Below are 27,931 nucleotides of genomic sequence, written 5' to 3'. Positions count from 1 at the left end.
CCCTGACCAAGATGTCTCTGTTCTGAGCCTCCCCTCCCGGGGGTTCTGGGCCACTGACATGGTGCAGTTGAACTTGGCGTCCCCTGGAGCCAGGCACCTAGGCAGCCGGGACCTGTGTACCAGCCAAGGCTGTGCACTCCTGGGCTGCGCATACACCGCTCTCTCCCCCCAGGAACCAGGGCCGGCCAAGATGGCTGTCACCAGCAGCAGCAGCATTCCCAGTGCTGAGAAGGTCCCCACCACCAAGTCTACACTCTGGCAGGAAGAAATGAGGGCCAAGGACCAGCCTGATGGGAGCAGCCTCAGTCCAGCTCAGAGTCCCAGCCAGAGCCAGCCTCCGGCTGCCAGCACCCTGAGGGAACCTGGGCTGGAGAGCAAAGATGGTAAGTGGGAGCCGGACTGGCTTGCGTGCCCCCCTTTCTGGTGGCCGGCCTCACAGTGCTGGAATAGGCCTCCATCCCAACGCAGCTGGCCCTGAGTCAGACTCAGGGATGCTGAGCCCCAGGCCTCAGGCTCCTGTGTCCATCAGCCCTTGGCAGGGCCTGGCCTGAGTTGGGCTGGGATTCCTGGGCTCTGGCCTTGACCTTGCCCTTCTGGCTCTTAAGTTCCTTCTGTAAAGGACGAAGAGAGCACCTGCTCTGTCAGCCCTGGTGGGTGTTGTGAGACTCAAAATGCCCCGGAATGAGGTCTGTGTACCAGGAGGCCTCCGGTTCCTGCCACCGTGGCTGCACTGTGTTCACGGCCTGGCTAGCCCGGGACGCCCAGCGCGTCCTGAGAGCAGCAGTGGTTAGGGCGCCCTCGGTCTCCTCGCTGTCCCATCCTGTCCAGCCCCGGCGGGGCTCCCGAGGCTTTGCTCTGCTCTCTGCTCTCTCCACTTAGCACTTCAGAATTGCCTGAGCAGAAGCAGGGCAGCAGTCTCCACCTCCCTGCTCGGGGCCCCAGACGGCTCGGCATGACATAAGCTGGCTTTTCCCACTTGCATTTTGTCCAGCTCACTAAAGACGAGGGGACAGTTGGGACTGACCCAGTTCATTCAGGCCAAAATGCATTTTGCAGCAGCTGGGGGTTAAGCCGCCTCAGTCCTTCGTGGGTAGGCCCCACGCACCCGTCTCGTTCCCGCAGAAGTCCTCTCCCTCTTCCCTCCCCAAATGCACTAACAGGCTGACCGGCCAGTTAACCCTTGATTTCCTCCTTGACGTTTGGTAAGAAGCGGTGGTCGGTGGGACATCTCTCCTGGGCGGGGGATCCTGTTCTCCCAAACTGGCCCCCAGACTGGAAGCTCAGGGACCTCCTGACAGTGTAGCAGATGCACCAGCTTAGAGAGAGATGGATGAGGTGCGTGTGTGGGAAGGACATTTCATTGCTGTCCCGTGATTCTGCCCTTGGGTGAGCCCTGTATGGATGGCTTCAGAGATGGGAGGTAGAGAGATGGCCCCTCTCTCTGTGGATCTGTGTGGGCTCTTTAAAAGGTCCCCAGAAGCCAAAGATGGCAACAGGCTAAGTGCGTCTCCTGCCTCTCGCCTCTCTCTTCCAGAGGAGGGCACCATGAGCAGCGACCGCATGGACTGTGGCCGCAAAGTCCGGGTAGAGAGCGGCTACTTCTCCCTGGAGAAGACCAAGCAGGACTTGAAGGCCGAGGAGCAGCAGCTGCCCCCGCCGCTCTCCCCTCCCAGCCCCAGCACCCCCAGCAACAGGTATAGTGGCCCCGGACCGCCCTCCCAGGAGCTTGGTCATCCCCTTCCTTCCCCAGGTTCTCGAACCCCCAGCCGAATGGTCTGCAGCAGCTCCCTTGGCTCCCTGGACATGGCCAGCCGGCCCCCCGCCCGCATGGACTCCGGCAGCGCTGGGGGGCGGGGAGCAGAGAGACTGGGGTGCACCTTTGCCTTTAAAGCCAGCAGGCAGTATGCCGCCCTGGCCGACATCCCTAAGGCCGTCAGGATCAGCCACCGAGAAGCCTTCCAGGTGGAGAGAAGGCGGCTGGAGCGTAGGACTCGGGCCCGGAGCCCTGGCAGGGAAGAGGTGGCCCGTCTGTTTGGCAACGAGAGGAGGTAAGGAGGGGGTTACAGGGCCACACGTGCCACGGACACACTCCCCCGCCTTTACAAAGTCTCTCGTGTACACTCCTATCCTCCCTTACACATACACACTCACACTCTGTGTTCTTGTACTTTTTACACCCTTACAGTGCTTTTTACACTCTTCCCAGAAACACGCACACTTTGACATACACATTTCCACATTCCCTAAGCCTTCCTCGGGGGAGCACACTTGTCCTCCCTTCCTGTTCAGAGCATGTGCAGAAGCTTTCCCTTTTGACCCTGGGCTCTGGTCATGCAACTCGCAGCCCCTGGTAGCCAGAAACGTAGCATCTTGGGACTCTCAGACACCTAGGCCAGAGGCCAGCTGCTTCCTGTGAGTGCCTCCTGGCACTGAGACCTTAAGGGCCCCCGGGCATGTTCTCAGCCACCTGGGCCTTGTGTAGCTGGATCTTTTCCTCCTGGCCCACCTCTGTCCTCTGAGATGACCATGGGGGCAGGAAGAGCCTGGAGAAGCGGATGGTGGCAGAAGCTCCCCTTGCCCTTCCAGTCTTAGGCATGGGTGAAGGGCATGGAAGGCGGTGGGGTGGGCAGCACAGGGAAGCCGGGCAGCCTGTGACGCTCCTGGGCGCCCTGAAGCATCACTGCATCCAGGCTTGGCTGGAATGTGAGATGGGGAGGCTGACAGAACCACAGCTTCCTGGAGAGACACAGGGTTCAGAGGGGAAACCTAGAGCAGGGAGTGGGACAGAGGCGTAGGACCCATCTGCGGCCTGAAGAGAGGAGGGCTCTGTCCTCCCTTCTGGTTCCACTGGCCCTGTGCTTCCCGGAGAGCCGGGGACAGAGCTGGTTCCCATCTCTGAGGCCCTGGCCTGGAGCAGAGCACTCGAGTGCCCCCTTCTTCTAGGAGCTTCCATCCAAGTCTGTAAGTGGAGCCTTTGCCCCGACAACAGGGTTCTCACCCAGGTCCAGGGGTGAACTGCCTAAGGTCCATGAATCCCTCTAAATGATTCGAGAGTCCGTGTGTATGTTTTTCTGAGAAAAGAAAAACCATAGTTTTCATTAGATTCCCAAAGAAATTCACTTTTTGGAAAAAAAGATTCAGACCTAAATTCCAAAAGCATTCCCAGAGTGTCCTCTCCACCCTGCCGAAGCCTAAGTAAAGCTCAGAGTTGGGGCATTGTGTGGGGACGGGGCAGGGGGGAGACAGGCTTCCCCTTTTGAGGGGCCACCTGCGAGCAGGATGCCTTTCCTTAATACACACCTGCTCTCCTAAAGCCCCAGGTGGAAAGGACCTGTGCACGTGGGGTCCACCTCCAGAATAAGGAGGAGCTGCCCAGAGCTGTTGATCTTGAGAAGAGAACAGATGTGCCCGATTCCTAGGCAGAGGGAGAGCGAAGCTGACCTAGTGCCTGGGAGGTGACCTCCAAGCACTTCGCTCTCTTCTTGTTTGGTCAGTAACCCCGAAAGCTCCTGTGTCACATCCCAGTGTGTGGATGCGGAGATGGGGCCTCAGAAGCAGGGAGACTCCTCGAGGCAACAGCCTGGTGCAGCAGAGCCAGGACGCACCTCCCCGCTGGGCCTTTTACTGGGAAGACCCCACTCCCATGATGTGACCCAGGAGGGGGCCAAGGCTGTCCTTTAAGCAACTAAGTAAAAAGATGAGTGGAGGGGCTTGCCAGAGACTTAGGAGGCCTGTGGGCCAGGGCAGGGGAGGCTTCACACTGGCTGGCGGGCAGGCGATGGGTCCTGGAGGCTCCTGGGTGGGCAGCTAGGCCCTGGTGTAGCGGCAGACCAAAGAATTAACATTCAGCGCACCTGCTTGGCTTCAAACTTGTTCTTGTCTGGTCGCCTGGGGTAGATGGCATCTCCGGGGCTTTACTTTCTGCATGCTCCTCACCACCACAGAGATGGGTTTTCACCGGGTCCTGGCACCCCTGGAGCCCACCAGCTCTGCATCCTAAACATTGTAATGTCACTTTCTTACCCTAATGACATCTGACTGGCTGCTGTCACTTTGCGAGGCCTGCGCCCTGCTCCCAAGTAGCCCTCCCCCCAAGTAGCCCTCCCTGTGCGTGATTGGAGTCCCGGATCCTGGTCGAATAGAGCAGAGGCCCGTATTGGCAGGACGTCTGCCACGGCTATCTGGAGTGGCAGCCGAGCCAGGCCTGCCCAGGAGCCAGGCGGGGGGACAGTGGGGGCCGGTCTCCTGACAAGGAAGCCTTTATGGGCCAATCCGCTCTGCTCTTGACATTTGCTCCAGAGCTTTTAGGATGTTTCTTGGGTGCTGAGTCACTGCTGAACCAGCCTGGGGAGGCCATGGCCCTTGTTGAGTTCCTGGTGACTGACACCACGACTGGCTCTTGTGCGGTCCTCACAGCCCCTCGGCTGGGAACCTGGGGAGATGAAGGGCAGCAGTGCAGGTGCCTCCTTTCTGTGCCGTTCGCCAGCCCAGGGAGCCATTTGCGGCCACACCCGCAGTACCTCAAGGGAGCCAGCATACAGACTGCTCACCTTACTTTGCAAACTAAGTGGGCTGACCGGCCCAATTTGCTTTCCTCATTGGACTCCTCTCTTGGCAGCCCTGGCAGGCCTGCAGCATGCGAGTCGCATGGGACTCGGTGGAGCGCTGTTCCACATGGCCTTCCTGCGACTTTCTAGGCCCCACGGTCAGTTGGAGGGGCTCTCATTCTGCAAGTGATGGTGCCTCAGTCTGTACGTGGGCCTAGAACCGTCCCCAAATCCTCTGGGATGGTGGGGCACAGGGCGTCATCTGCCTGAGCAGGCTGAGCGCTGATGAGAGCTTCCTGTGGTTCCCTGAGCTTCCCGCTCTCACCACGCACACCCTCTGCTGCAGCTGCGCTCCCTCAGCCTAACCGCCGGTTGGCCTGGGAACAAGCTCTGTTCCTGGAGAAGATTCTGCAGAAGCTTAGGGCCCCAGAGCTCCTGTTTTGTGTGTAAGCACAGAGATGAGCAGGGGGCCCAGTAGCCCTAAGACTTCTACCCTTGGTCTTCGGCCTTCTTTGATGAAGAAACCCTAAGATCCATTTTTACTAATAACCTTTCCTGAGTAAAAGCTAGTCTCTTGGCAGGGTGTCAGGATTTGAGCCCATTTCCTCTTTTTCCTTATAGAGTTAGATATCAGTCTTCAGTTAGATTCTAATCTTTTGGGCTCAGAGGCCCTTTACTTGCTTCCCATTGACTCTGAATGCAAGTAAAACCCTTCCTGTGAGGTGACCTTTGGGGCTCTTGCCTGGGTGTCCCTGGGAGGACAGGCCTCTGGTTTGGTGACATGTTAATGTTGTAAAAACAAAAAACAAAAAAAATTCAGCTGAGTAAATTCTGAACATCTTATTGGCTTTATTCAACAATTCATGAATCAGGCAGCATCCCATCTATCAAATAGAAAGGAGCCCTGAAGACCTGTACAAAAATAAAGGACTTTTATAGGCAGGAGGGGGCAGAACAAGGAAGTTAACAGTAGCAAAGAGAGCATTGTTTCAGTCAAGGTCACCTTCCTTTGAGGGACTGCAGAGGGCTGTCAGGTAGATTACCCCACTGGTACTGACTAGGTAATTCCGAATTGACTAGTTTAAGATTCCACTCCTGGGAGAGGTTGAAACTCTAAGTAAGTTAGGTATTAACCACCATTTGGTGACCTGGGCTTAGCACAGTTGACTCTATTCTGAGCTTGTTGTCTTTTTTTTTTTTTTTTAAGCAATTCCCTCCAACCATCCCCCCAACTTTCTTTAAAGTTTATTTATTTACCTATTTACTTAAGTAATCTCCACCCCGAGAGATTAATGTGGATCTCAAACTCATGACCCTGAGATCAGGAGTGGCACGTTCCTCTGACTGAGCCAGGCATGCACCCCACAATTCCCCCCCTTTTGTTCAGATTTTCAGCTTAACTGAGTGGTGTGATCAAAATTTAAGACCTTAGCACCACTCCCAGCTACTGCTCAAATTCTTGCAGTTTTTTGCTCTGTGGTATTCACAGGTCATGATGGTTTTTTGTGGATTCTCTGTGGTACTCACAGGTCACAACTTCAGGTTCACATTTGTTTTAAGTCAGTTATTCTCTTCATTCCTTTCTGATGTTCCAGTCTTAAGGAGATCATTTGCTTTGTGGTTAGCGGCTGCAAACATGCGTTTAAGAGAATATAGTATATGAAGGAGACTACTATGGTTATCTTAAGCAGGATAATTCCCAATGTCTGGAGTGCATTTTGGATCCATGGTCTGCAAGACCCAAATCAGTCAAAATCACATAACTCAAGAGAAAGACCTCCACTGAAGGAGTCACTTTTTTTTTTTTTTTTTAAGTGAAGTGGCTTTTTCAGTGATTTTTATGTAGCTGAGTTTCAACTTTCCCAGAAGTATTAATCTAGGTGCGGTAAGTGGCCCTGACCACAGCACAGACATTTCCTTGTTTAGCTGCAGGATAATCAGGGGATAGCCTATTTGAAGAACAACTTTGGCCTGGCAGAGATGGGAACTGCTGGTGAGATCTTTTTATAATTGGGGCAGATCTGATTTAGGTAATCACAAGAACAATGGGAATACAAATGTAAATGTACTACAATCTGCTTAGGAATTTGTGTCCAGTTGGGCAGGTACAGTTGTAATCATAGAAAGATGGAAACAAGGCACTGGATGTTCTGGCTGTAAAAGTCAGATTGTGTAAGTGACTCCTAAGGTCAGGGGTCCATTGCAAATAGAAGAGAAATTGGTCACAGGGAGGACCAGGGGATCTCTAGTATCATGGACAGGTAAAGAGCTCTTTTTATGATAAATCCAGCAGTCTGAAAGATTGTCCAACCCCCTGTCTTCCCTTAGTAATGGCCTGAGAGATATGGATGACAGCTTTCTTTCTAGACCAGTGCCAGAGTAAAGGAAAGAGGAGATGAAAGAATTTCATTTCATGTTTAAAGAATGAAGTCTTGATCCAGCATCTTGGGTGGAAGCTGTCCACTTCGTTGTCAGCTCCTTCCTAATCAATTTGATTTTGAGGTCTCCAGCTGCTGTGTAGTTCCTAGAGTCTGAAGGGGCCCTTTTCAGTTGGGAGATGCAGACCTAAGGGTCAACTCCCTAAGTTTGGTTCCCATCTGGGGGGTGAGGAGGACCTGGAATAGCCTTTCAGGGCAGTCTTTATTCTTAGTGATTCCAAATCAGAAGGATGGCAGAAAATAGGAAATATTAGTTTGGAGAGTCATAGCCAGATTTTTTTTTTTAAGATTTTATTTATTTATTTGACACACAGAGAGAGAGAGAGAGAGAGCACAAGCAGGGGGAGCAGCAGAGGGAGGAGAAGCAGGCTCTGCGCCGAGCAAGGAGCCCGATGCGGGACTCGATCCCAGGACCCTGAGATCATGAACTGATCCGAAGGCAGACGCTTAACCAACTGAGCCACCCAGGCATCCCAGTCATAGCCAGATATTTGTAAAAACTAGAATTCAGGAGCCAGTCCAGGTTATTGATATACAGGTATGGAGCAAAACCTCAAAGATACTTACAGCCTAGAATCTGATATCTACAAAGATGCAAACACAGTTTTTCTCTCTACAGTTATTCCCATCTTTCTAAAGATAGTCACAGAAAAATTACTTTGTTTGCATTAAATTTAGCCTGATTTTACAAGTGCAGCAAGAATAGTGATTGACCATATAAGCCCTTTTTAAGACTGCTTTGCTGGAACTTTGCATAAGGAATCTCAGATTGAATTCTTCTCTGAGGCCAGCAAGCCAAGCCAAGGACTCACCATTAGATTCTACCTGCAGTACCTATAGTTTGGGTGAATTTCTCTCTTCTCAGAGTTTCCCCCAAACATTCTGAGCTTCATAGGCCTGCCGGGAAGTGACCTTCCGTACTCACCTGGAAGGCTGCCAGGAACCCTATAAGCAAGGTACCAGCCCAATTTTTCTAAGCAGTTCCTTAAAGCTATTTGGTCATATCTGAGTCTATGCATATCTCTAAAATAGGACATTCCAGTCAAAGCCTTGGTAATATAGCCCGTGTTTCCAGTTGTGCCCTGTTACAAGGGGAACAGGTTTTTATTGAACTTATACAAATAACCACATATATTGCCATGAAAAGAATACTCAAGAGTTTACAAATTCTGGAGGGATCAGGTAAGGAGAAAAAGGAAATGTTTCATCTTTGTTTTTACAAAGGTATGCCCTACCAAATTGCTGTAGGTCATAGATCACTTAAGTGAAAATGTTTCCCTAAATCTACAGAACAAAACACTAAGGAACTAGCAGTGTTTTACACAAAAGGTTATGTAAAATTATAATTATCCTCAGTTCATTCGGTCCTCTGTAATTAATACCTGTTCTGCTTGAATCCTATTTTTCCATTAGTTCTAGAAATTCTTCCCCAGTTTAGTTTTAGGGTCTTGAAGTTATTAGAAATCTTTACTTGTCGGTGCACCCAGGTGGCTCAGTTGGTTGAGCGTCCGACTCTTGATTTCAGCTCAGGTCATGACCTCAGGGTGGTGAGATCAAGCCCCGTATCGGGCTCCATGCTGGGCGTGGAGCCTGCTTAAGATTCTCTCTCTCCCTCTGCCTCTCCCCTCTTCTCTCTCTCCCTCTCTAAAAAAAAGAAAAAGAAAGGAGGGGGAAGAAATCTTTACTTGTCAAAGTCCTTTCCACGAACACTTCTGTAAAAGCATCAGAGTAAAACAAGACTTAAAAATGCCCATAGTTAAAGATCAGATGAGAGTACACTGTAATGGAAATAACAAGAAATTTGGTTATTTTTGTGATATTCAACATTTACGGTAACAGCTGTAATTATGACTGATAATATTTACATCAGGACATATCAGAACCTGAAAAGGTTTAGTATTACTTATTTGATAATGCTGCCCATGTAATGTAACAAATAAGCCTAATTAGTGAACATCTCTTTTTTTATAAGAAGAGAGAACAAATCTTTTAGGATTTTCAGGGATCCTCTGAAAAATCCCAAAGTTACCTCTAGGTCAAGAAGAGTTCATTTAGAATTACATTTTGGGGAAGCTTGTCAAAATATCAGAAGGTTTTAAGACACTTGATCACATAGGATCTTGGATCACTGTGAGACAATACTCAGTTTATCATTTGGCCAACATGACAATTAAGACTTTATAGGCATATACGGAAAGTTACATAACTGTAAAAAACAAACAAAAAAACCTTTAATAAAGGAGACTCGGTTTTCTTCAGTAATCAAAGACCTGATAAAGACAACATGAAACACAGGAAATTATTTTGATAAGACACGTCTTTTTTTCTCAACAGATTACTTAAAAAGTAAAGGAAAACCCGTTCAGTCTCTTATCAATAGCAGACCAAGAAAATTTTGTCCTTTAAACAGAGAAAACCAAATAATAATACTGTACCACTTTACTTTTGATATTAAAATTCATCTATTTTTTTTTTTTAAATTTAAATTCATTTTAATATTAACCCAAGGGGCGCCTGGGTGGCTCAGTTGTTCAGTGTCTACCTTCCGCTCAGGTCATGATCCCAGGGTCCTGGGGTCGAGCCCTGCATCGGGCTCCCTGCTCATTGGGAACCCTGCTTCTCCCTCTCTGCTTGCTCCTCCCCCTGCCTGTGCTCTCTCACTCTCTGTGTCAAATAAATAAAATCTTTAAAAAAAAAAAAAGCCCAAGATTCCTTTTTCACAAACCTTCTCCAATTTTCTTTTTTACATTCGATTTTGTCCTGATTTTTTTCTCTTCTCCATTCAGCAATAACTAGTCTCATGTTAGGGCAAAATTACTTTCTTTTCCCTCAACAAAAATGGATCTCCATTCCTCGTATCTTCTCTTACCAAAAACATGCATCCTACATATGTTAGAATTTCTAACCCTTAAAAACCTTAATTTCTCATGAAAATAAAGTAGTAAACAGTTAGCATTCTGCAGCTTAGCAAATTTATGAATACATCTTGTATCTTCTGGAAACGTGCTTTCTCATAATAGATTTTTCAGTGTAGCACAAAACATGTTTACTAATAGACCCAAGTATCTTTAGTTTCTTTATATAATGAAAAGCAAAAAAGTAGGTGAACCTTATGTTCGGTAATTAATGTTTCAGTATTTTATTTAGAAATGATCTAGATAGTCAATGACTTCATCATTTAATTTAATTTAGTAAAACTCTTAAGATATTTTTACCAAAAAGATTTGGGGAAACCATTTAAGTAGACTTACCAAAAATACAATTATTGCTGAAAAGTTCACCTAAAAATGTGTATCTCATTTACACATACCTAATTCATAGATCAGCTGTTTCGACTACCCATGAAAGCTTTGTGAAACATTTGGACAATGTCAGCCATCATCCTACATTATTTTTCTTGTTGACAAAGTTTATAACACAGACACCATGAGCTTATTTGACTGGTAAACCCAGATAGAATAAAAGTTGTAGGTACATACTGTAGTTAATGTTGATAACTCTGAAGACATGTCTATTTTAACTAACAAATCAGCATTAATACTGAATATTTTTAGATCACATGAACCTGAAAGCATTGGGTTACTTTCTATTATAAGTTGTAGAATGTTATTGTATATATTCAAATGTATGTATGTATGAATATACATGTAATTCATATAAGCACTTAATTTTCTTGAAGCTAATTAAATAGAGCTCTTTTACAAATTAATTTTGGCAGTACTGTCCATAGGTAGAAAATACACACACATGCACACACACCTTACAGCTTCCATTCTGAAATGTTGGCCGACAGACACAGTAACACAAAATGCACTAGTTCTAAGTTAGATTTGTATTGTGTTTCTGGCAGATGAATAAGTTTACCTGGTCAAATGGCTAAAGCTTTTTAATGATATTTGTGGAGAAGACATTTAAGAGTTTTCATTTACCTTTGTTCCAAATAACCTTTCCCTCTTTAGTTTTTCTGATAAAATTCCCTCCCTGAAGTTTGTATTTCAAAGAGATGGCCTATATAAGAGGTCCCAGAGAAGACCAGGTAGACCATTCACATCACAGAGGCACAGGGAAAGAATGTAAATGCTTCCAAGAAGGACTTTTGTTTTCTAAGGCCCAAATTTTCACCATACTTAGAAGCCTTTAGAGATATATTGGGGTGGTTTTGATTTTGGTAAAAAAAAAAGAGAGAGAGAGATGGACTTCAGATTGTTTCTGGAGCTGAATCTCTTGTTTTGTGAAGATTTATAAGATGTGGACAGTTGCTTTAATTCCCCAAAGAATTAGGTTGCAACTTAAATGATAGCATAATTTGATCCACCTATCCAACGACATTATCCTCAGTTTGCTTCTATATTAGGGAGGAGCTTTCCAACTGAGATGGAAATCAAAAGATTTCTGTGTTCTGGATTTGGAACTGTTTGTGGAATGTTTTAATAAATCCTTTCACAGAGGCTTCAGATGCTTTTTCATCTGGGTACATCCTTTCATTTTAGCTTAGGGAAGAGGCCTAAGAAAACTTCCTATCAGGCTCTGATTATCAGCTTCCAGTTTGGCCAACTTCTGACCACAGAGCTATTTAAAAACTCCTTTTAAAATATCTTGTCACTTTTCAGCCAGGACATAGAGTAAATGTTTCTGGCAGTATTGAACAGCCCCCCTTCCAGGTAAGAGAGGACCTCACGAGGGTATAAAAGGATACTTACTATCTTCCCAAGATCCAGAGTTACTCTCAAAGATAGCCAAAAGAACGAACCAGCAACCTGCATGTCCCATTCAGGCAGAAAACCAAGCCAGGTTCTTAGGACACAAAACAAGACAAGCAGGAAGGCAGTAGCTGTCCCTGAGGAAGAAAGGCTCAAGAACCAGTATGTTTGGATTTGGAAAGAAAAGGACAGTGTGAAATTTTATTCTTGTCTTTCGACTGGGCATTACAGATGGCGATTCAGGAGAGCTGACTCTGGTATGAATTCTCATTTTCTCTGGCTTCTACCAGTTTTCCCAGGATCCCCTCTGTAGCCTCTGGTATCTACCAGAATTTGGCAAGATTTTTCGTTAATTTTAATTTTAATTTCTCTTGGCTGTTTAAGAGAATAACATAGCCATTTACCAGAAAATCCCTGAGTCCCACCAACTCTGGGAGGAGCTCATATGGGGGCCTCCTTCAAAGACAGATATGGGGGCATTCAAGTTGGCGTTGAAGGATTTATCCACAATGTTTGAGGACAAAATTTTTTCTAATGGCCCAGTTGGTTACGAATGATATGCTGATGTCTGGGCCAGTGTTTTGATGTTGTATTCCTGGGAGGGTGTAAGGGGGAGGCCTTAGGTGTTGTTTTAGATATCTTTTGTGTCTTTACTTTTTCATTACCCTTTGCAACAAAACTTGCAGTGAAACTGTTTTGGAATCTTGAAGGCTTTGGAAGCTTCTGCATACCAGTTAAAATAGGTACCCATTCTGTTTGTTTGATTTAGGAACCCTTGCTTTTTTTTTCTTTAATTTTTTATTGTTATGTTAATCACCATACATCACATCATTAGTTTTGGATGTAGTGTTCCGTGACTCATTGTTTGTGCATAACACCCAGTGCTCCACGCAGAACGTGTCCTCTCTAATACCCATCACCAGGCTAACCCATCCCCCCACCCCCCTCCCCTCTAGAACCCTCAGTTTGTTTTTCAGAGTCCATCGTCTCTCATGGTTCGTCTCCCCCTCCGACTTACCCCCCTTCATTCTTCCCTTCCTGCTATCTGCTTTTTTTTTTCTTAACATATATTGGCATTATTTGTTTCAGAGGTACAGATCTGTGATTCAGCTGTCTTGCACAATTCACAGCGCTCACCATAGCACATACCCTCCCCAATGTCTTATCACTCAGCCACCCCATCCCTCCCACCCCACCCCCACTCCCGCAACCCTCAGTTTGTTTCCTGAGATTAAGAATTCCTCATATCAGTGAGGTCATATGATACATGCCTTTCTCTGATTGACTTATTTCACTCAGCATAACACCCTCCAGTTCCATCCACGTCGTTGCTAATGGCAAGATCTCATTCCTTTTGATGGCTGCATAATATTCCTGTGTGTGTGTGTGTGTGTGTGTGTGTGTGTGTGTGTGTGTGTGTGCGCGCGCGCACACACACACACACCATATCTTCTTTATCCATTCATCTGTCGGACATCTTGGCTCTTTCCACAGTTTGGCTGTTGTGGACATTGCTGCTATAAACATCAGGGTGCCCGTACCCCTTCGGATCCCTACATTTGTATTTTTGGGGTAAATATCCAGTAGTGCAATTGCTGGATCGTAGGGTAGCTCTATTTTCAACTTTTTGAGGAACCTCCATACTGTTTTCCAGAGTGGTTGCACCAGCTTGCATTCCCGCCAACAGTGCAGGAGGGTTAGGAACCCTTGCTTTTAAGTATACTTCTTAAATAAGTGATCTTGTCTAATTGGAATATTCCCATATTGGCCATTGTAATTCTAGGGTATCTTTAGCAAGATTTTGCATTTTTGTAGATATCTATAGCTTCTGGGACTGTAGTTCTTAGCCATAAAATAAGTAGGTGTGCTGGAAGTCAGTATGCTGAACTCTGGAATTTATTTTTTTTTTTTAATTTTATTTATTTGAGTGCGTAAACACAATCACGAGCTGGGCGGGGAGGGGCAGAGGGAGAAGCAGACTCCGTACTGAGCAGGGAGCCCAACATGGGGCTCCATTCCAGAACGCTGAGATCATGACCTGAGCCGAAGGCAGATGCTTAACCAACTGAGCCACCCAGGTGCCCCTCAACTCTGGAATTTAAAGATCACATTTCTTCTAACTATAAGCTTTTGAGTCTCCCAGAGCCAAATTAACACCTAAAGGGATATGCTGCTGGGTTAGGACTTGTGTGGTGTTTTACAGCATACTTGTTGCACGGAAGTTTTTTTGAGTTTGGCAGGTAACCCAGTATCACTGTAGTGTCCATTGCATGGCCAGCTTACCCTAACACAGGAGTCTTAGAGTTAGCTGGCAAATGCTCTAATAGGTTTTTAAGTGCTCGGCTTGTGCCCATCAATTTTGTAGCTTTTGGCTTCTGAGATTCTCATCCGCAATAGCCTTTACCTTGTGTGCACCTTAACATAAGTGCCATAACTGCGATGTTACTAACCAGTGAAAGGCTTTGTGTGCACCACCAGCACTTCTCAGTGTGGAGCTGGGGACTTGGGAAGGTACTGAACCAGCAGACCCCAGAGAATGGGAATCAGGGACCGGGATTCCCATGAAATGGGGAACTGCACACTGAACCATTAGAAGTCCCCAACAGGGAATCTGAGGACTGGGGTCCTCAGGACCTCTCCACTCCGATCAAGTGGAGAATTGCAGACCGAACTAGCCACAGCATGGTCTCGTCACGTGGGGGACCGTAGAGAGCCAGTTAGGTCAGGGGCTCAACGCCAAGAGAGCAGAGCTCAGAACCAAGAGGAACGTCCCGTGGCCCTGAGAAATGGCAAGAAAGACCAAGAACTCACAGGGCTCACGGGCACCAGAGCTAGCTGTTTCTCATTGTCCTCGAGGCTGTCTGAAGTTGCCTTCAGGTCCCACCACTGCCATCAAGTCTGTAAAAAGGAAATTCAGCTGAGGAAATTTTAAAGATCTTATTGGCTTTATTCAGTGATTCAGCATCCCATCGAGCAGACAGAAAGGAGCTCTGAGAAGCTGTACGAAGTGAAGCTTTTATAGGCAGAAGGGGGTGGGACAAGGAAGTTCCTGGGAAAGAGCATTGTTTCAGGCAAGGTCACCTTCCTTTGGGGGATAGCTGGGGTCTGTCGGGCAGATTACGTCACCAGTGCTGACCAGGTAACTCCAGGTGGACTGCTTTAAGATTCCACTCTCGGGAGAGGTTGAAACTGTAATTTAGATACCAAGTCTCGGTTTGGTGAGTGGGCTTAGTACGAGTGACTCCCACTTGGGCCCTCTCCCTTTTTTAAACGACACCCAAGGCTCAGGCCCCCCTGGTGGGCAGCCCCCAGGGCTGAGGACTGGGCCTCAGCCCAGGCCCCCTTCCCCCCGGCCTCCCTGCCTTTGGCCACCGTGGCGACTCCCTGTGACTCAGGGACAAGGATGGTGTCCCCCTCTCAGCAGTCACCTCGGGGTTTTGCTACTTTAATTCTTTGGATAATTTTGATTTACCATTATTTGATTTAAGCAGCCGTCCCTTTCTGTGTATTCATTCTCCAGCCTTCTTTTCTTTCAGGTCTTGCCCCTCTCCACCTCCTCCTGCTGTGTGGCTGTTTGACGTTACTCGCCCTTCCTTCGCCTGCTTCGCTCCCATCTCAGCTCCGTCTCCAGCCGTAGATGGCCTGATGATGCGCCGGCCTTTTCACACGAAATCAACTTGCTTTGTTTTTGTTTTAATTTGGTTTTTGATTCTTGTTACTGTTGGCAGAAACAATGTTAATTCATGGGCCTTTTTCTTGCTAAATTTTGGGTGCCCTGGGGTGGGGGCTGCATCATGATCTGCTGAGGAATGAATGTAAGGACGGAGGCTGTCACCCTCCGAGGTGGTGGTTGCCTTCTGGTCATGTCTGTGGCTCAGGAGAGGGGGCCAGGCAGTGAGCTGTGTGATTGCCAAGCGTGTCAACAGATTGTGCAGGGGCCTCCCGTGTCAGGGGCAGAGGTCAAGGACAGGCCTGGGGAAGGGAAAGGCCCTGGCCCCTGAGCTGCTGCCAACCCCTGCACGGCTTCCCCTCCACGGTGGTGGGACAGGGAGCTTGGGGAGGGGTGTCAGGTGAACCGGCCAAGCGTGCTGTGCGCAGCCTCCGCACCCTGCAAAAGGGGAGGCCCAGGGAAGGCTGGGATGCGCCGGGCACAGCAGTGTCGGCGGAAGGAGCTCCTCTGCAACTCAAGACCAAGCCGGCCTCAGGCTGTGGGGGGGGACCCTGTCTCCCCCTCAGCAGCCTCGTGTCCTCTCTTGCAGGAGGTCCCAGGTCATTGAGAAATTTGAGGCCTTGGACATTGAGAAGGCAGAGCACATGGAGACTAACTCGTCAGCCGGGCCCTCGCCATCAAGCGACACTCGCCAGGGCCGTAGCGAGAAGAGGGCATTTCCCAGGAAACGGGTGAGCGCCTGGGGCCCGGGCAGGGCCACGTGCGGCCACGGGGGCACGCTCAGCACGTGGCCCCACCCCTTCTCACGGGGCCCCCAAACCCACACCTGCACGCACGGCTGCTGGGCTTCCCGCTCTCGTTTCCCAGCTGTTTGCTTGCGTCTCTCCTCTCCTCCCGCGAGTGACTTTCTTGAGGGCAAGGCCTGTCTTCTGCATCTTCCTGTCAGAACGTCATCCATTTCTGCTAAAGGCTAGTCCGACGATCCTCAGATCCCAGGTCATAGCTAGAGCTGCTCTCTTCCTCTCTGAGGCCGCCCAGCCATGAGGCTGGGCACCTTCCTTCCTCTTTCTTTCGAGTGGCGGCCACAGCCCTCGCTTCTCTACTCAGCCCACGGGCAGATCCCTCTTCTGAACCCCCCCGCCTCCTCCCAGGCAGCCCACCCGCCTCTTGTGGCCCTGCTGTGTCCGATCTTCATCTTCCTCCCCAGCTTCTCTCTGGGCTCGTGGGGTGCTCTGCTGCTGGCTGCCACAGAGTCCGGGGCTCTTCCTTCTGTGACCCCGAGAAGCCAGGGGACGGGGTGGGACCAGGAGAGTGATGGTGACAAGTGCATCTGAAAGGAAAGGCCGCCCCAACAGCTAGCGCGTCTCCGAACCCACTGTGTGAAGCGGGGGGCGCTAGACGAGGAGTCCGGCCCTCTGGCTCTGGTCCCCACGCCGGCCCAGACTTGCCATGGGAGCCCAGACAGAGTGCTCTCGTCCTCGCCTGGGAACAGTCTCGACCCTCCCGCAGCTCTGGCTGCTGGGCTCCCCGCTCCCCGCCGCAGTGTCCTGGCTTGTACTGACCGGCGGCCGCTCTCTGCCACAGGACCTCCCCAGCGAAGCCCCCACAGCTCCTCTCACGGACACCTCGGCCTCCCCCCTGTCTCCACACCGAAGAGCCAAGTCACTGGACAGGAGGTCCACGGAGTCCTCCCTGACGGTGAGCCCAGGCGCCTGCGCACCGAGGCCTGGAGACGCTGCTCCTGCCGCTTCTGTCACTTGGGGTCACTGTCTGCTTATGTCCGTGTGTCCGTGCTACCTGTCCCCTCTGCACCGGCCTTCGTGTCTGTGCGTGGGAAGCAGATGCTGGGTTTTGTTCCCCTTTTTGGACTCCATGGGCATCCTGAGCTCTGAAGTGCCTGGTACAGGCCACTTGGCCAAGACAGCAAAATCCTGACTTCGGGGCACCGGGGCCACAGCAAGGAACCTCTGTTCTTGTTTTGGGTGTTTGTATCAGTGACATTTTGGAGACAGGAGCCCCCTCTACCTGGGAGCCCTTGCCTTGTTTGTGATGTTTCACTGCAGAAGGAGAAAGGCCTTTGCCCTAGGTCCTTTGAGCTGCAGCAGAGGGGGTGTGCGTGGGGCATGGTCAGATGGGACCATCGCTCCCTCAGGGAGCTGAGAGCAGCCCACCAGAGGCCCTGGGAGTGAAGGACAGCTGCTCACAGGGTGACCTGGGGCTCAGCAGCCTTCTGAGAAGCCTACGGTGGGTTCCACTTCTACCTCTAGGGTGTGGAGCCACCCACCCACACACTGACATGAACCTGAACAAGGATGGGAGGCCGTCTTACCTAGACAAAGTTGGTTTTTTTCCTTGAGCCTGGCCGTGGCTCAGAGGTTTGGAACAGAGACTCCTAGAACACGTGTTGCTGGTGGTGGTCCTGCCACTGTACACCTGTTCTCATAATTCCCCGCCCCCCCCAGTCCTTCAAATACAGAAAGACATCATAGCCTATTTCTGGTCAAGACAGCTGTGGGGAAGTCGAGAGCAAGCACATGGGGCGAGGGGAAGGATGATCCACATCTCTTTAGGCGCTGGCTTTACAGGTGTCCAGGCGTGAAACACAAGGCCCAGTTGGGCTGCAGGTGGTCCTCAGGTGCTTCCTCCCGCGGCTCCGCAGGCCCCGGGACACTGGTGCAGGAGAGCCCGGCTGGGACAGCGCCCCCTGCTTTCCTGTCAGCTGTCCAGGGTTTGCATCTTGCAGGGGAAACGGAGCCTAAAGCCCGTCCTGTTCGATACGGATACGCCTCAAGGCCTCAGCAGGCTTGCTGCTGCTTCTTTGCTCAACACTGTGCGTGGGCTCTGCTCTTCAGGCTTCCTCTCTCAGTCTTCCTGTGGCTTCTGTGAGAACTACTGATTTCTTCTTTTAGTGCTCACTGCAGATTTTCCCCTTCATGGGAAACACTAAACAGCTCTCCCCCCGGGCCGTTCTGTGCTGCCAGGCAGCCGCTGCTGACGTAGCCGGGGGCTTCTCTCAGAGCGTCCGGGCCGCCCAGCTTCTGCTGCTCACAGGGCGCTGGGGCCGTGCCCTTCCCTCCTCATCAGCCCGCCGAGCCCGGCATCTCCTCCCTCGAAGACACGCGAGTCTGCAGAGTGTTTGCGGGCAGGGGAGAAACCCCTTTTCCTGCCGCCCACCTCATCTGGACAGAAATGCGTGCCCCTAAGTCACCCTTCCCCTACAACTGGGATATCAGCGTCCTTTCTTCTGAACTGTTCTTTTTTTTCCTCCCTTTCTTAGCCCGACCTGCTGAATTTCAAGAAAGGCTGGCTGACCAAGCAGTACGAGGACGGCCAGGTGAGTATGGAGGGCTGCTGGGGCCCCTGAGGCAGTGGGGAGCAGGTGCGAGGTCTACTCGTCCCTGGCAGGTGTGGGAACCCTGGCTCGATCCCCCACCTCCAGCGTGACCTCTTGTCTTGTGGGCCAGGACTGTGGTGTGGCCGAGACCCCCATCTCCTCAGGGACGTGGAGGTGCACAGCCTCCCCCCCGACCCTCGGTTCTGCAGTGGGGGGTGGGGGCCTCTGGAGAAGATTGCCCCCCTGCACCCCGCAGGGATCTCAGCCTCAGGCCAGGGGAGCATCCTTACAACACTAGCTCCCTACCTGGTAATCTTTCCTAAAAGCTTCCCGGGAGCCCAGGCTCCCCAGGGAGCCTCTGGTTGTGTGGTTGGCTTGTGGTTGCTTACAAGGCCGGCCAAGTGGACAGCAGCCGAGGGCTTCTAGACTCTACCAGAGACTCCAGCTCAGCTGCAGTCCTGGGAGGAGCCAGTGGGGTACATTCTTACCATCAGACTCAAGCAGGAAGAGCCACTTGCAGCTGCACCTGCCAGCCCCACCTCGACCCTTGTTGGGGCTGGAAGGCCAGGCCTCCAAGAAAGCGTGAAGAGGAGCCTGCTAGTTCATACCGGGAGAAGCCCCGAAACCCTGCCCTCCCGAGCTCCCCCTCGTGCCTCCCTGAGTGACTGCCGAAACATCCTCTTTCGGGGATTGATATCAATCCCCTTGGCCTTGCCTGAAGACTCAAGTCTCCCTCCTTGCTCCTCACAGTGAAGACTTGGGAAGCTAGCTGGCTGGTTTGCTCCTGCTGGCTGCAGATGGGCGCGCCCCTCTGGTTAGCCCCTAGTGGCCGTGGCTCAGTCAGCCCCTGAAGGATGGAGATGCTGTTTCCACAGCCACCTTCCAGCTCTGAGGGCCCAGCCCCCTGTCTGCAGCCTCTGGAGCTGAGATTGAGGACTGCAAAGCACTTTTCACCAGCCACAGCACTGTGGGTTCCAGAGAGCCCATATAGCCTGCGGCCCACCGCAGCTCTCCATGCTGCCTGGCCACGGGGGAGCCGCAGCTTAGCAAGTGCCCTGAGGTCATGTGCGCATGGCTGCCTGCGGCCTGAGCGGAGTCCTGTGTGTGTCTGCCACTCGTGGGAGGGGCCACCTGCCCTCTGCCTTTCCTGTGCTCTGCGAGGTTCCCCCAGGACTCTGGCTGCGGATCACCTGGCAACAGGAAATGTGCTGCTCTAGTTGAGTCTGCTTTTTCCCTTCCCTTTTAGTGGAAGAAACACTGGTTTGTCCTTGCTGATCAAAGTCTGAGATACTACAGGGATTCGGCGGCTGAGGAGGTGAGTGTCTTGGTTTCCTTCCTAGTTGTGGAGACAGCTGAAGGCGTCCAGCTGCTGCTGCTCCGGGCTCAAGGCCCCTTCTGTCTGTCGACAGGGGCCCAAGTTGCTGTCTTGGGTTTCCCGGTCTAGATTGGGTGGGAAGGCTGAGCATAGTGTGACCACCTTTTGATGTTCTCCTGACTGATTCTTCCTGAAACGTTGAGCTGTTTCGAGGCCCTGCTTTAGGCGCCCTGGTCGTGTGTTTCACTGGCTTCTCTTTTCTCTGTTCTTTGAGAAACATTGAAAGATGTCTTATTTTAAAACTCAGGATGAGCAATTTTGTTTTTTTCTACAAAGATTTCATGGAGAGTGGAGTCTCTTGAAGGAATGGCAGGCACTAAATCTTGTCCGTTGTCTTTTGGACAAAGATGGGATGTGACAAATGCACTTGGTTAGCCCGGTTGACTGTCTTGATTCCATGGCTGAACACCAACCAGAAGGGGCTCTTTTTTCTTCAGCAAAAAAAAAAAAAAAAAAAAAAAAAAATCATCTCTTGAGCAATTTGGCAAGTCTGTGTTCCTACCTTTTGCCTTGCATTCCACTCCCGGAATTCTTCAGATATATTTCCACTTAGAGGAAAAGATCTGTGCCCAAGGTTAGTCATTCCTGCACTTTTGTAATAGCAGAAGATTGGCAAGAATCTAAATATCTGTCATTAGGAGGCTGGTTATATATATTTACCTATCGTGAACCTCAGAAAAAGGAAGTTCTTTATGGACTTCAGTGGAAAGATGTGATACAAGGTAGGTGAGAGTGGTGTGGGCAGCAGGCCCTTGGTGCTACCTGACATCAGGGAACGCGGGAGCATGTGTGGTTAGTAGTCTGTGCATAGACCAGCTGTTCTCAGAGTGTGGTCTGTGGACCCCTGGAGACCTTTCGGGGGGCTGGTCTACTCAGAACTCTTGTCATAAAGTTGAGATGCCATTTAAAGTCTCCGTGCTTGAATACTCTAATATATTCTATGATTCAAAATCGACAGTGAGCCTGAGTCACTTCTGCTGCATACTGGAGTATGAGGGGTGCCTCGTGGGAAAGCACTTGCGCCTTCTGGTGGCTTCTCCCCGTGCAGTACTGTCTGCACTGGAGAGAGCAGCTGAGACACAAACTGCTCACTCACTGGGGGTGTTTGGCACCTTCTTAAAAATGAACCAAGTGAGTCTATTCCTTCAAAGAAAACAACTGACAGTTTGTTGCCAGCGATACAATTTGAGCTTTCAAGCGAATTTGGAACTTTGGAAAATGTGTTTTCCCTGTCACAAACTTGACAGCTTCCCTTTCCTTACAGGCCATCCTGACGACATAGGTGCTAATCCTATCATGTTTTGAGGTTGTGTAATGAAATGTGTCAACTTGTGGAAGATCCACCTAACTTGATGTCTTCCAAATGACCAATACATAAATTACAAAATCACACACGGGTAAAGGTCCATTCAGAGGACAGTGAAGAACCGTGGATTTTAATATAATAGTATGGAAAGTCCTTTGATAGGATTTCAGATTCCACTTGGCAGTTAACCTTTAAGAAAATAGAACTTTTCACAGTGTGTCAATCAAACTGTCATGCCATACACCTTCAACTTATACAGTGATGTATGTCAACTATTCCTCAACAAAACTGGAAAAAAAGAAAGAAATGACTATTAAAATACGTCTCTCTTTTCCAGTCCCTGTATCTATATAAGGTTGGACAGTCTTCATATACGGTTGACCCTTCAACAGACACAGGGGTTAGGGGTGCATCCCCTTGTGCAGTTGAAAACCTGCATATAACTTTTGACTCCCCCAAAACTGAACTAAGAGCCTACTGTTGACAAGCCTTACCAACAGCACAGCTAACACGTTTTGCATGTTATATATATCATATACTGCATTCTTAGAATAAAGTAAGCTAGAGAAAAGGCCATTAAGAAAATCATAAGGAAGAGAAAATACATTTACAGTACTGTACTACATCAGAAAAAAATCCATGTACAACTGGACCCACACAGTTCAAACCCATATTGTTCAAGGGTCAGCCATACTTCATTCAAAACGATATATCGAACAGGATGAATGCAGCAGCAACAGATGTGAGAATCGAGCTATCCTTGGAAACCAAGCATTTAAAGAAAGATTTGCAAAAATCCATTGCTGACTTTTTAAAATATTTTTTATGAAAAAATAAAATGGTTTATTTGTGTTCTTAAAGGAGCAAACGTTAATTTTTTTCCTAGTTTATTTCTAATGTGCTAAATATCATCAATAGATAAAAGCCACGTAAATGAAAACTCTTGGGGATCCTCAATTTTTAAGAAGCTTTATAAGAGAGTCCCAAGATCAGGTTTGAGAACCACTGGCATGGGCTGTCTTTAGCAAGATGCACAGGGACATGGCATGGATGCTTCCAGGTAGTATAGGATAGGCAGTATCCTTACTCATCAGTGTATGTGCCCGTTACAAATAAAGCTAACTTGGAAATTTGCTTGTCTAGGTGTTGACTTTTACTTTTTCTCTGTAGGCGGCTGACTTGGACGGGGAAATCGACTTGTCTACGTGTTACGATGTCACAGAGTATCCAGTCCAGAGAAACTATGGCTTTCAGATACATGTGAGCCTGGGGTGGAGTTTGGAGACAGGCTTGGTGTGGAGTTGGGCGACACGGGCTTGACCTGTTGGAACGTTTCTCCAAGAACCTGGTGTCTTGGTCCGGGGACACTTGTGGGCAAGCCTGACCGCCCACAGGCTTGGTCGGCACACGTTCTTTGCCGTCGACACTTGTGCCTTGACCTTTGCCTTCCTCTGTCCCTAGCACCTCATCCCAACCCCAGTTTGTGATCTGAGCAAAGAATTAGGCATTAGCATCTTTCTTCTCAATACCATTTAGAAGCTTTCTGTTACTGAAGGTTCTTTCCTTTCTCTTCTTTTTTAAATGCTGGCATTTGGGAAGAACATGGGATATGGGAAATAAGAATAGAAGTGTTAAGCCTTTTAAACCTAAATACTAAGTTTTTACTCATTTGTTCTTCATTTGGACATTTATTCGTCCACTTATAAGTCTTTTTCCCCACAGTCTTGTGAGGGACTCAGGCAAGCAAGGCAGCCCCCCCCCAAAAAAAGAATCTGGAGAAATGAAGTGGTTCTCCTGGGCCATTTCATTAATGCTGGTGGCTCAAGGGCTACCTGGAGGCAGCCAGGCTCAAGGTTAGGGCACAGTCCTCAATTGTAAGATCAAGGGGTACCCGAAACCGCCCTCAGGCTCCAGAATTAGCCAGAGTGACTCACAGAACACAGGAAAGCACTATACTTAACAATTGTAGTTTCCTTGTAGCAGAAGGATACAAATCAGAGCAAGGCAGAGGAAGAGACATGGAGAACTATACTGGGATGGCCCTAAGCGCAAACCTTCCATGTCCTTGGGGATGCCTTCCCTCTTGGGTGATGTGTGGCGGTACCCAGAGCTTCCAGTCCAGGAAGCTCACCCGAGTCAGTGGCCAGAGCTTTTACCGAAGCTTCCTGACTTGTTGACTTACTGTCCATGTAGTCGAATGCAGTTTCCAGCCCTTTCCCCAGAGCTCGGCTGATTTCACGTGTCACAAAGTCCCAACCCTCTCACTTCATGGCTGGTCTTTCTGGAGTGGCCAGCCCCCACCCTGAATAACAAGGATTCACAGGTTACTTCCCAGAAGCTGGGACAAAGGCCAGACCTCTCTTTGGGCAAAGCTAATTCTTTCCTCACAAGAGCCCTGGGAGCACGTGCTAATGAGCAGCCGGACAGAGCTGCCACCTGGGACTTGGTTTCTCACTGGGAGCCAGAACTCCACTTGGGTTGCCTTTTTTTTTTTTTTTTTTTTTAAGACTCCATTTATTTATTTGACAGAGAGAGACACAGCGAGAGAGGGAACACAAGCGGGGAGTGGGAGAGGGAGAAGCAGGCCCCCCGTGGAGCAGGGAGCCCGATGCGGGGCTCCATCCGAGGACCCTGGGATCATGACCTGAGCCAAAGGCAGATGCTTAATGACTGAGCCGCCCAGGCACCCCTCCACTTGGGTTGCCTTTAACGGGGTCTTTCCTTTAGGTCTTTGGGTCCAGAAACTCAGTTTTATTTCTGGACTCGAGTAGATCAGGCACCTTGGGACTAACTTGTATTAACCAAACCCAGAGGAGACCAAGGTTCAGACCCACAGGCCGGTGAGTTTATTACAAGGAGAAATCCAGGCGGCAGCCCACCAGGCTACTGGTCATGGCATTGCCTGCATGCAGGCCAACTGCGTGGACACCAAGGCCTGGTTGGAGGTTGCAATGATGGCCCGACATCAGGGCCAGGGCATGAGCTGGTGGATCTTGGTGGCCCAGGCTGCCCTGCTGTGATGCTCTTCAGCCCTTGTCCCTGCGGGAGGAATAGACGTGCTCGGTAAGCCAGCATGTCGGACAGCGTTGGAAACATTGGTGAATTCTGGCTTTCTGGGCCCATGCTGACCCCCCCACACCCTCACCCCTACTTTTCCATTTTAAAGAGCAGGTCTCTGTGGGTAGGGCATCCCGGGGGTAAGAAGTGTTTTATCAGAGGTCAGCACCCATCACTGGGCTTGTTACAGCTTCATTGTTCTAGGGCTGCCTTCTACGTGATGAGGCCGTGGCCTGAACCACGCAGGGGCCAGTCTCTATCTGAGAACTCACCTGCTCTCCCCATCACAGACGAGGTCATTTCTGAGTCCCATGTGTTCCCTAGCGGATCTCAGCTGTCAGTGAGACCCCTCTTCACTTTACCCTAGGCGGGGCATTGTGAGCTTAGCTCTTTCTGATGCTTTTCCATGAGCCCCATGGACTCGGAGTTCTAAGCCAGGGGAGATTGCTTCCAGTGCGGGAGAGGGGGGTCCCAGGAGGGGCCCAGCCTAGACCACTAAGGAGCTTTAGGATCTTGCGAGGCAGGGCTGGAGGGCTGAGTTTGCCGTGTTCTTGCCTGGCCACCAGACCTAGTGGCACCTACAAGGTAGCTGAGTGCAGAAGCCAGGTGAGGGTGGCACCGTGGCAGCCCTGCATGCCGGGTCAGGAGTCAGTCTTGTCCTGAGGTTGGGGGAAGCCCTGGAATGTATTAGAAGACACTGAGGCAGTTGTGCCTTAGTAAGACACACCCAGCAGGACATGCAGCGCACTTAGGAGGGGAAGGTAGGGGCAGAAGGCCAGGCGGTGAGAGGCAAAGAAAATGGTGGGAAGGGCCATGGTGGAAGAGCAGCTGGGCTGTGGCTCTGGCCAGGGGAAGGCGGAGGCAGGGGTAAGGGGCTGCGCCCCACAGCACGGTGAGCCTTGTGCTGAAGGCGGGCAGCAGAGGCGGCTTCGCGGGAGGGGAGCTTCTGGAGCTCTGGCCCGTGCTGCGTTTGAGGCCTCCCTAAGAACATGAGACAGGCAGCCATGAGCGTGCACCTGGTTGGGAGAGAGCTGTTTGCAGGTGAGAGATGAGCTTGTGGGAGAGAATGTCCGGATTGCTGAGGTCAGACTGCAGAAACCCCACACGAGTGGGAGGAAGCTGAGGAGCCAGGGATGCCGAGGAGCTGGTCCCGGGGCACAAGGGGCTGGTGCTCCAGAGAGCCCTGAGGCAGCAGCCCTGCGCTTGGCTTGCACGGAGGGGAAAGTGGTGAAGGAGAGATGAGCTGGGCCGTGGGCTGTTGGCTGTCTGGACTGGGGTTGCGGGCCGTGGCCTGAGGTGGAGGATGAGGTCAGGTCCAAGCTGCGCTTTGCAGTGTGCTAAGCCGGCCAGTGGTCTCTTACATGTTGGCCCCTGGCTGTGCCAACGTCCGTCCCAAAACCACTTGGTGACTTCATCTTCCCATCAGCTGACTAGCTGACGTGTCTCGCAGGCCCATTGGTCAGTAGCCTGAGCAGCCTAGGGAACGGTACTGACACCCTCACTTCTGTGACACGGGAGCCCGTGGTGCAGGAACAGGGAGGTGGCCTCCGGGAGACCACCACCTGCATTTCGTGCCCCTCTCGTCTTGGATGCTGCCTGTCCACGTGGCTCAGTGACACAAGGGTTGCAGCCCAGAGGCCTCTCTGCTCGCTGGCCCTGCTGCCCGCTCTCAGCCCCTGTCTGGCTCCCCTTCCCTCCTGTCCGGCTTCTATCCCCACATGGTGCAACTCCTCTCCCTCAGCCACCACCAGCGTATTCCTCCGTCTCAACTCCTGTCCCACCAGGTCACCCAGGTCAGGGGCATGCAGTCCTGGGATTGTGCTAAAAGCACCCCCCTCCGCTCCCATATCCTGTCAGTGAGGACTGCATACCACCTCCTTTACCGCCCCAGAACCTCCCTCTTCTCTGTCGCCGTGCTAAATCTAACTATGACTGCCCTGGCGGCAGCCCAGCTGGTCTCCCTGCCTCTTCTCAGCCCGACAGATGCGGCCCCCGGAGGGCCAAGCCTGCCCGCCAAGTCCCGTGCCTGCCACTCTCCTCCCCGTCGCCCTGTGCACCTGATGTGCCTGGCTGCATGCCGCTGGGCCTGGGACGGTGCTGTCCCCGGCCTGGGGGCCCCTTCCCACTGCTCGCCACACACTGGCTTTGTTCTCGGGTCGTGCTCTCTCCTTCCCCCTAGTCTGTGAGCCCCTGAAAGAGCAGGGCGAGCCATCCAGGGACCAGGGACGTTGTAGGCACACAGGAAACAGAGGAGGCTGGCTGAGTCAGCCACAGAAGCAGATTTGCTCTTTCCTGTGCTCTCCGGCTTTTCTTCCAGGGGGGCACACACAGTGCTCCTAGGACAGCCCCCTACCTGGCTGCAGTTCTCCCTACAGGATGTCCTTTGGGGGCAGGGAGGGGACAGTCCCTGATGACAGCTTGTCTTTTGTGCAGACGAAGGAGGGCGAATTCACTCTTTCTGCTATGACGTCTGGAATCCGGCGGAATTGGATCCAAACCATCATGAAACACGTCCACCCAAGCTCTGCTCCAGACGTGACGAGGTAGGAGAGCCGGGGTGCCTGCGGGAGCCACCTTCCCTGCCAGCCACCGCCTCGCTCCGTCATGGGTCTGTGGTTCTTCTCTCCCAGCACAGCCCTCTTCCTTTCCTCCTTTGTCCCATCGCCGGCTGGCCGCGCGCAGTCTCCCTCCGGCGTCCTGGTTTTTCTGCCTCACGTGACCTCTTCCTCCTTTAAGCCTGGCCAGGGGGGCCATGTGTGCAAGGAGCGTTTGCGCCCCTGGGGAGACTGAACTGAGTGGGAAAAGCCCCTCCAGCCCGGGCGCTGGGCCTTGCTGGCGGCGGGGTAAGGGCAGCCCTGGGTGCCGCCTTCACGGGCTGCCAGGACGTGTCTTTTTCTTGGTCTTTTTGCCCCATGCCTCCATCTGTTGGATTTCTGTGCAACCAGGAAAAACTTCTTTGAGACTTGGTGCCAGAACTGGGTTGGAAATCTTGTTCTCCCCTCACGTTGAGTCTCTGTGGTTTGTACACCTCATGATGTGCCACATGCCTTCCTCCTCCTGCCCTGAAGGTGAGAAACCTGCTATTTTCAGTTCAAGAGAAAGAGAAGATTATGGTGCATGGGACTGGTTCCACGATGCCCAGAACTCTGACGTTCTCAGCTGAGGGCTTCAGAGCCTTCACCTGTTCTGAGAACCCATTTACACTTTTCAGGTCATGTACTTTGCATGATTCTTCAAGTGTCTTTCTTACGTTGTTGGTCACACCTGGTGGGGGGGGCATCCCAGGGCCCACTGTGTGCCTCTCAGCGGCCTGGGGCAGCTGTGGCCATGCCAGATCTTTGTCAAGGGCTTGCCTGCTTCCTAGTGACACTGCACCTCTTTGAGCAAGAAGGTAGGAACAGAATCTCCTCTCCTAGGTGTATTGACATTGTTTGTTCATTCCTTCATTTATTAAGTGAACAGAATATTTGGTGGTTGTTCCTGTCAGTAAGACCAGGTGTTGGT

General features: G+C 50.8%; 1 protein-coding gene across 9 annotated transcripts in view; it reads left to right on the top strand.

The window, feature by feature from the left end:
* Positions 1-27,931, top strand: part of MPRIP (myosin phosphatase Rho interacting protein) — a 153,170-nt gene that overhangs the window by 92,631 nt on the left and 32,608 nt on the right. For 4 of the 9 annotated variants that reach the window (XM_073881824.1, XM_073881822.1, XM_073881823.1 and 1 more), the window contains 9 exons: positions 173-383; positions 1,535-1,694; positions 1,896-2,048; positions 15,945-16,086; positions 16,940-17,053; positions 18,633-18,689; positions 19,936-20,004; positions 22,541-22,630; positions 26,861-26,970. In XM_073881824.1, coding sequence (XP_073737925.1) covers positions 173-383; positions 1,535-1,694; positions 1,896-2,048; positions 15,945-16,086; positions 16,940-17,053; positions 18,633-18,689; positions 19,936-20,004; positions 22,541-22,630; positions 26,861-26,970 — 1,106 coding nt within the window. Of the gene's footprint in view, positions 1-172; positions 384-1,534; positions 2,049-15,944; positions 16,087-16,939; positions 17,054-18,632; positions 18,690-19,935; positions 20,005-22,540; positions 22,631-26,860; positions 26,971-27,931 lie in introns of all 9 variants that reach the window. The other 5 variants (XM_025863881.2, XM_025863886.2, XM_025863885.2 and 2 more) reach the window with 3 other exon arrangements.

This window comes from Callorhinus ursinus, unplaced genomic scaffold (assembly GCF_003265705.2).
Source record: "Callorhinus ursinus isolate GAN/ISIS: 27379988/994484 unplaced genomic scaffold, GSC_fseal_2.0 scaffold43, whole genome shotgun sequence".
NCBI lineage: Eukaryota > Metazoa > Chordata > Mammalia > Carnivora > Otariidae > Callorhinus > Callorhinus ursinus.
Note: the sequence above shows the minus strand (reverse complement) of the source record. Positions and strands in the feature narration are given on the sequence as shown.